Source organism: Tasmannia lanceolata, unplaced genomic scaffold, assembly GCF_043159265.1.
Source record: "Tasmannia lanceolata isolate RefF3 unplaced genomic scaffold, GAP_Taslan_0.1 ptg000015l, whole genome shotgun sequence".
Lineage (NCBI taxonomy): Eukaryota > Viridiplantae > Streptophyta > Magnoliopsida > Canellales > Winteraceae > Tasmannia > Tasmannia lanceolata.
In genome coordinates this window covers 22,959,188-22,967,992 of record NW_027518692.1, presented here as the reverse complement: position 1 = coordinate 22,967,992, position 8,805 = coordinate 22,959,188, and the positions used below count along the sequence as shown (strand labels likewise).

Sequence of the window (8,805 nt, the reverse complement as noted above, 5' to 3'; positions counted from 1 at the left end):
TTTTCAAAATTACATTTGTACAATATAATTTGAAACACTTTTCCAACATTGCGAACGGGTGCAACGAAACTTCTCTTTGATTAAAATAAGATTGATTTTGGGTGGAGTTATAGTGATTAAAATAACAAGGGAATCTATGAATATGTTTGATATTTATAAAATATGTGGTGGTGAGATTGAAAAGGGAAAACAGGGAAGTAGTATTTTTAGTTTGATCCCTGAACGTGAACGTTCTTTAAAATATTGCTGACTAACAATTCAACAGTCAATATTGCCGGCTAGTCTTCCAACTGCAGAAATCAGCAATTGAACACACTATATAGGGCTGTCCCAAGTAAAAAATGGGGTGAGTATATCATTTCCCATTTTCTTTCCTGTGTCCTAAACTCCTACTAATGAGCTGGTAATGACTGAAATCAACGGATGGACCTACAACTTTCCAAAAGGCATCTCACTACTCTCTCTCTCTCTCTCTCTCTCTCTCTCTCTCTCTCACAGACATGGAGCAAGAGGCCAAGTGGGAAGGCAAGGTCATTGCAAAGCTGAAAGAGTCATCAGCAGATCAAACGTGGGGACTCCTACAAGATTTCTTCAGCTTAGCAAAATGGTTTCCAGGCATCCCCATATGTCGCAAAGTCGAAAATGTCTCCGATTCTATTAGATACTGCCAAACAACTTCAGATCCAACGTCCGATGGTGGTGATACAGCCCGATGGGCCAACGAAAGGTTAATATCATGTGATCCGATTGGAAGGGCTTATACATATGAGATCCTTGAAAATAACTCTGGGATCCGGACTTATGTCGGGATGATGAAGGTGGTGCTAGATTCGGATCATGGATCTCAGATCGAGTGGTCTATTATCATGGATCCGGTAAAAGGTTGGGATCAAGTTACCTTTCTCTCTTTTTTAGACTTTAATCTGCAGGCCATGGCAAAGAGGATGGAAGAAGTTATTCAAGCCACTCATTAGTTTCTTCTTCTAGTTTACTTGATTTCCGTATCCTTTATTTACTGTTTGGATTTTGCATGAGAATAAGAGCGCTATATGCTTGTTTTATGAATCAAATGTCATTTAGGCTACGTTTGGATACCTCTTGTTTTTTTAATCTGGATTTCATCAATTTCGGAAAAATTTGAAAAAAAAATATTAATTTTTTATTCCTTTCCTAGATTTTCGGTAATTTTGGCCCAAAAATTTGAAATTTCGTGTCTTTACCGAATTTCGGCCAAAATTTCAGGATTTCGAGTAGGTCTGAAACTATCCCCTAAACCGAAATTTAAAACCTTGGCTGCAGCAACAAGGCCGAGGAGCAGCAAGGGTGAAGGTAATTGGTACCTTGGATTAGGCTAGGGTCGGCATCAACCTGACCTAATCCGGCCTTAGTAGGAATATATGTCCATGGATCCAGACAGTCCGATGTGCTAGGATAGTTGCCTTGTTTCCCATGGGCTTATGGAAGTCAGTGGGAAGGTAGGAATCGAAACAAGGAAAGTGTGTTTTTAGAAAACTTTAAGTAAAAGGCTTTCTTGGACATAAAGAGACGTGTGTGAGAACGTGAGAGGATCTCTTGTGTGTGTCGGTTGCACAAGAAGGTGGAAACAAGAAAGAGAAGGGAGAGAGAAAAAGAGAGAAGGAGAAAGTTGGGGTTTTTCTTGGGTATTCTCTTGTTGGTTCTTCTCGGGGTTCTCTTGGGAACGGTCTTGAGTTTGAGAAGCAAGGAAATTGTTGCGGTTTGTGGTTTTTAGGTCTCATCCACTGTAATCTTCGTATATTGTTTTTCTCATAGTGGAATATCGTGTTTCTTGCCCGTGGATGCATGCTTGGCCGAACCACATAAAATCTTCGTATTCATCTTGTGGCTTGTTTGTGTTGATTTTACTTTTTCGTTAATTTGTGCATGATCGGATCGGATTTGCCTTGCGAATTTTCTCAACAAGTGGTATCAGAGCTCAGGTCGATCGAAGCGATTGTTGCGATTGGGTGGAGTGATCGTGGGTGTTGTGGTTGGATCGTGGTTAGAACGATCTTTGGGAGTAGAAAGTTGGGTGATAAAAACTTAAAATGTCTGATGTGTTGAGAGTCATCGCTGACTCGTCTCCACAGTGCCGGAGGGGCCGGCACGGCACGTGCGGGCCAACATGGGCTAGTAAAAAAAAAAAACCGGATGTGGTTAGTAGGGTTAGAATCCTAGTTTGATTAGGAGACTTGTTTGAGTTAGATTTGTTTCTCATTTGAGTGGTTTTGTTAGATTAGGATTGGTGATTTTGTGGGTGACTTACTTTGAATAGAGTTTTAATTAGAATAGGCTTTTCTTGTTTCTCTGAGTCAGAGATGTATTATGTAGAGAAGAGAGAGTTTAACAAAAAGCAGAGACATTATTTTTGCAGACAGTTGTGAAGAAAGTTCAAAAGTGAAATCTCTCTCCTTCCATACCTTCTTTACTATTTTTTTGTCTTTTGTGAGATTTTTCTTTTTGGTTTTAGATTCTTGCTGTGATCTTTGATATTCAACAAGTGGTATCAAAGCTCCATGCTTTGATCCTTGTTTTCTACATACTAGCATTAGAAATAATATTCAGCGAAAAAATAAAAAAATAAATATTACTTGGGTAAACCCAGAACCGAACTGAACCAAGATCGGGTCGGTTTGGTTCGGTTCCATGCAGCGGCGGAGCCAGGAATTTGCCCCAAGAGGGGCAAACAACTCATCAAATTTGTGCAGCTCAATTACAGTTTCCATGTAGAAGATGTCAAATATCTTAGGTTTCAAGCTCATTTTTTGCTTATGCTCCGTTTCTCTTGACATAAAATTGGTGCAAAAACAAATTTTACACCCATTTTTACACTAAAACATTTTACGTTAAAAGAAACGAAGCCTTAAGAATGTACGACACAATCACAACTTGCAAAACTGGTAAAGGACTTAAAATTCTACAAGACTTACAATCAGAATGAACCAAGCTTGACTGACGATAAAAACATTAGTTCTTCAAATTGGATAGAATAACAAGGTGTCACTAGCAAAAACTAGGTGTGTTGAATTTAGCAAAAGTGGAGTGCTGTTATCAAAATCAGCACACCAATAATGAACCTGTTTACATTGGTGCTGCTATAAAAAAAGCATAGCTGTTTTCAAAGACCTTAAAAACCCACATTTTTAAAACCATTGAGTAGCACAGTTTCAATTTTGACCAAATAACAAGGGTTTCTTCTTGGACAAAGGGCTACTTACAGGAGATTTCTAAAAAGATGACATAAAGTAGTCATGCATATGTTTAGTTCCAAAAAGGCCCTTCTTAAAACACCTTTGCCCCCTTCTAAAATAATTGAAAAGTTACAGGGACCTTAGTTCCAAAAATGCCCTTCTTAAAAGACCTTTTTACCCAACTCAAGGGGGCAGCTGCCCCACCTTACGCTACATGTTGCTCCGCCCCTGGTTCCATGGTTCTGGTTCTGGTTCCCAATATTGAGAACTGATAGGGATTGGTTCGGTTCCGAGGATACCCTAGAACCGAACCAACCCGAACCATGTCTACGCCTACTACACCATCTAGGATCCAAGCTTCAAAGCGCTCCAGATCGATGGCTTCTTCAACCAAGAGATCTAAAATCCCTTCAACCTTTGTATTATCTTCTCTACCCTTGACAAGAGAGCCGGGAACCCACTATCTTCAATCCTGTAATACTGCCAAACTTTCTTTTTTTTTTCCTTCCAAGCCGTACACACTTTTCTCTTGCTCACAAAGTCATACGCAGTACTTCTCTTTCTATTTCATTAACAATATGTATTCCAAGCTGTTGAGAAAATCCGCCGGGGAATCCGATCCGATCGTGCACAAATTAAATGAAAAAGATAAAATAAACAAACAAGCCACAAGATGAACACCAAGATTTTACTTGGTTCAGCAAAGCCTACCACGGGCGAGAAACACGATATTCCACCATGAGAAAACAATATACAAGGATTACAATGGATTAATCACAAACCCGCAACCCTTTCCTCGCTCCTCAAACTCAAGACTGTACACAAGAGATAACCCGAGAGAAAACCCCAAGAGAACCCAAGAAAAGACCCAAGAAGAAACCCCGAGGAAGAAAACCACTTCTCTTCTTCCTCTCCCTTTTCTCTCTCTTACCTTCTCTCTTTTTCTCTTTCTCTAGCCTCTCTTGGGCAGCCGACACACCGAAGAGCCTCCCACCTCTTGTTGTTCCGCAAAGAGAAACTCGCTCTTGCCATTTTGCACACACGATTGATACACTGTCTTGTGCGTGTGTATTTCCTTTCGGAGGAAATCCAAAACATCAAGTTTCCTTATTACGTTTCCCACTACAAAGAAAGTGGCTTGGGAAACAAGGCAACTTTCCGCAACACAAGCAATAAAGAAGAGTTCCAAATAGGAGAAATTATATGGTGTAAGGCTTTACAACAATAAGGTCTTGGTACGGTGGAGGTACCACCATTGAAATAAAGTCTTGGTATGGTGGAGGTAAAACAAGAAGAGTCACAAATAGCAGCTTCTCGAAAAGTTGGACCAAATATCAACGGTGGTACATTGTAACGCTTTACACCATATAAAATCTCCCCAGATAGATAGAAGACTTCTATTTTAGAAGACCAAGAAGTTTCCTAGAAGAGGGAAACGTTGCATGAGAAAATCAAGGCAATCTCAACAACAGGCCCCTTGAATCCTTCTCACATCATGTATATCAGCCCCTCTGCAGTCAAAGATACACCATAGGTAGCGGTCCCAAGTTAAAAAAAAGCTACATATATCACTTCCCTTTTTTTAAACTTCTAGAGTCCACAAAAGAATAAAAAAGGAACGATAAAAACCTCACATGGGCTAGCCCAACGACCACTACAAGAAATTAACATTTAGCCAGCGGTCATGACTGCCGCAAAAATAAGATAAACTGCCGGCCATTATTTCCCCGCTGAATTGGTGGCACCCAACTTTCGGCTCCCTAAAAGACTGTTTACAAAGCTTATACTGGCGGATAGATCATCCGCTAGGAAATGTTGGGACCGGGGTAGAACACACCCTTAAAAGCTAGCCGTTAAGGGGAGGGTGCCCAAGCCCTTATAAGCCCATCCATATCCATTTACTTTTCGATCTTTTGCTATTGTGTGGAAACCCCAATAATCTCCCTCTCCACAGGAAGCAACATGGATAATCTCGCCTTACACACGGTGGCAATGTGGGAACAACGAGATCTTGGCAAGCTTACAGCTCCTCCTAAATCCGTGGAACTCGATTTTTTTGCATCACCTCTCCTATCCATCCGTCAGATGGAGCCCCCTGATCCTGGCAAGCTAAAGCCTGTTGTTGAGAAGGATTCCGAAGGAGGTTGGCCGATGCAAAATAGCCCAAATCCAAACTTCTTCTCGCATCTTGACTCCCTCAAGCAAAAGGTCCCCCCTCAAGATTCCCACTCTATCCGAGCAGCTCGAGAGATTGAAGAATATTATTCCCCGTCAAAGCCCCCCAAAACCAAATTTCTGTTCTCCTCCCCAGATGAACCTGAACTGGGATATGACCCGAGTACCCATTTAAAAAACGGAACCAAAACCCATAAGATATTTGATAAAAGAACACCTCCAGTCGTTGGGAAAAGCTCGAAACCTGGTGAATCTTCATCGTGGAAAAAGAAAAAACTTCTGAAACCAGCTCTTCTTCCATCCCCAGAAAGAGACCCCGAAAATGCCATCGAATTTCTCCCCCCTTCTGCTCCTACTATTGACCAATTCCTAGTATTTTCTTCTGGTGAGGCAGAATTGCCTTCTCCCTCCCCAAACCTCAGGCGACCAAATCCGGTGAACCCATCCCTTGAGTTAGTACCTTTAGGTAATAACCAGGAAACTCTATTGGGACCGGATAATAGAATATCAATCCTGACAAGGCTCCAAGCTAGTCCCAAAAGCCTGCCAAAACCACCTTGTGAAAATTTTGGGCCCTCTCATGAAAATAGTGGACCCCCCTCTCTTTAGATGCATTTGGTAAAGTTTTAGGAACTGACCTGATTAAAGCCTCACAATCTGGGCGGGAAACCTCAATTCAAATTTCAAATCCTCCCTCTGAAAATTGCCCCATCCCAAACAAGGAAAATCCTGCTCAAATTAAGCCATGGAACTCTCTCTTCTCTAGGCTCAGACCAGCAAACCCATTAACCTTAAACTCCTCTCCCCCCCTCCAAAAATGAAGAAGGAAAGATTGTCATAGAAGTTGAGGACCAGGAAATTGAAGAAGCTGAATCGAAATGGGAGAGTTGTCTTGTAGGCTACTTCTTAGGAAGAAGGCCTTACTTCCTTGCCCTGAGAGATCATTTAGCACGAAAATGGAGTTTGAAAGGAAATTTGCAGCTTTATGCCATGAGTGATGGATTTTTTCTATTTAAATTCTCAAATCCCGAAGACTGCTCTCAAGTTCTTGAAGCACCATCCCACTCCTATGGAGGAAGACCTTTGATCCTAAGGAAATGGGCAAAAGACATGCCAATTGGAAAAGAAAATCTCAAATCCATCCCTATTTGGATCAGATTGCCAGGCCTTCACCTCAAATTCTGGACTCCCAGAATCCTAAGCAAAATTGCCAGTGGCATAGGAACTCCTCTATTCATGGATAGTCAAACAGCTGAAGAAACCAGACTCAGTTATGCAAGAATATGTGTAGAAGTGGAAGCTGGAACTCATCTACCAAACTCCATCCCCATTCAAACTTCTTTTGATTTCACCATTCAACCTATTGAGTATGATTGGAAGCCTCTTTCCTGTCCCTTGTGTAAGACTTTCAGCCATATCCCCACATCCTATCCTACACAAGCATCTAAGCCTAAAAAGGATGTCGAAGAGAAAAAAGAGTGGAGGCCCATCCAAAAATCTACTCAAAGGTAGGCCTCTTCTCCCTTATTGTTTGCACCTGAAATTCATGCAAAGCCCGTCCTTTCTGATATCCTAGAAAAAAACCTGTTCTCCTAAAGCTATAGCCACCCACAATCCTTTCTCAGTGTTGCAATCAGAGGAAGGTGAAATTGAGGAGCCCCTGGATCCTACAGAAGGCGAAAGTAACTTCACTATCCAAGCTGAAGATGATGAGGAAGATGAGACTATAAGTAGTGAAGAAGAGGGGGAAGACTCTGGGGAAGAAGTTGATGTAAAGTCGAAGAAGAGACTGAGTTGAAAGATAAGCTAAAATTCAAAAATCTGTGAAAGAACTGGTCCCCTGGAATTTTCTCAACACAAAGAACTCTTGCTGAAGATCAGAAATTGGAAGTCAATATCACTGACCCACAGAACCAGCTGCCTGCATCTCAGAATGCCCCCCAAATCATCAACCATTCTCAATGATTAAGGTAGGATGCTGGAATGTCAGAGGAATCTGTTCGAGGAGAAGAAGAAAGGATATCAAAAGCCTCATGATCGATGAAAAACTTCCATTCATCGGCCTCTTGGAAACCAAAGCATCTGAAGATAATTTTGAAGAATACTCATCTGAAATTGCAGATGGTTGGTCTAGGTATGCAAACTACCATCATACTGATAGAGGTCGCATCTGGATTATGTGGAATTCAGCCCTGGTAAATTTCACAGCTCATAATGATTCCCTTCAGTATATTCATGGAGACATCGAATACATTCATTCAGGCATCAAGATCTCCATTACCATCGTTTATGCTAAGAACTCCGGAATTGACAGAAGGCATCTCTAGGATGACCTTAGAACTATTGCCCCAACTATCAATAAACCATGGCTGGTCATGGGTGACTTTAATATTGTCAGATTCTGTGATGAAAGATATGGAGGGGCCGGTCCGATTCAAGAAGATATCAGAGAATTCAATTCATGTATTTATGATTGTTACCTCTCGGATCTTAAGGCCCTGGGGCACACCTTTTCCTGGTCAAACAAATCTTCCCCAGAAAATTTGAAGCTCAGGAAGTTGGATCGTGCCTTGGTAAATGAAGAATGGCTTCGCTGCTACCCCCACTCATTAGCAAATTTCAAAAATCCGGGGTTATCTGATCATTGTCCCATCATCATTCAATCCTTGGAAGCTAATGTTCATGGGAGCAAACCTTTCAAATTTCACGATATGTGGCTAGAAGACCTCTCTTTGTACGAAGTGGTGGAAAAGGCTTGGGCTATAAAATGTAAGGGGAATCCATTATTCAAGGTAACAAAAAAGCTGAAAGAAGTCAAAAGGTGTATCAAAATTTGGAACTCTGATGTCTTTGAGAGGGTGGATATTCAACTACCACTGGCCAAAAAGACTCTTGATAGCATCCAATCTAGACTGAAAGAAGATCCAAAAAATCTGGAGGTAAGAACTGAAGAGAAAAAGGCCGCAGAAAACTACATTCAGATAGCAAATAGAGAGGAATCGATGTTCAGGCAAAAGGCTAGGATAAACTGGCTGAATCTTGGTGATTCAAACTCGTCATTCTTCCATTCAGCCATGAAATCAAGAAGAAATTATAATGGAATCCATGCTCTGGCCAATTTTGAAGGTACCATTTCCACAAACCAGATACCATCAAAGCCACCCTGATTCAATATTATGAAAACCTCCTAAACAAGCGGAGAACAGATTCTGATTCCACCACCCCTAATCCGAATAGAACCCTCTCTTCAGCTCAAGCTGCAAATCTATCCAGGCATGTCACTCGGGAAGAAATTGAAGAGAACATTCGTTGCACAAAAGGCAGCAAGGTCCCTGGGCATGATGGTTTTAACATAAATTTTTACAAGACTTTCTGGTACCTGATAGGAGACGAAGTTTCTGATGCTATCTCTTATTTTTCA

At 41.3% G+C, this 8,805-nt stretch overlaps 1 protein-coding gene across 1 annotated transcript; it reads left to right on the top strand.

Annotated features, from left to right (window-relative positions):
* Positions 1–7,345: 7,345 nt before the first annotated feature.
* LOC143891864 (uncharacterized) lies at positions 7,346–8,551 on the top strand. Its single transcript, XM_077396368.1, has 2 exons — positions 7,346–7,701; positions 7,783–8,551. Exons 1-2 carry the CDS (start codon positions 7,346–7,348, stop codon positions 8,549–8,551), a joined length of 1,125 nt encoding a protein of 374 aa, XP_077252483.1.
* Positions 8,552–8,805: the final 254 nt, after the last annotated feature.

Excerpts from the sequence above, each read along its gene's own strand:
- LOC143891864 (XM_077396368.1), top strand. The coding sequence starts at position 7,346 with ATGATTAAGGTAGGATGCTGGAATGTCAGAGGAATCTGTTCGAGGAGA. Across the intron at positions 7,702-7,782 it reads AACTCCGGAATTGACAGAAG|ATTCTGTGATGAAAGATATG; the intron begins GCATCTCTAGGA and ends TAATATTGTCAG.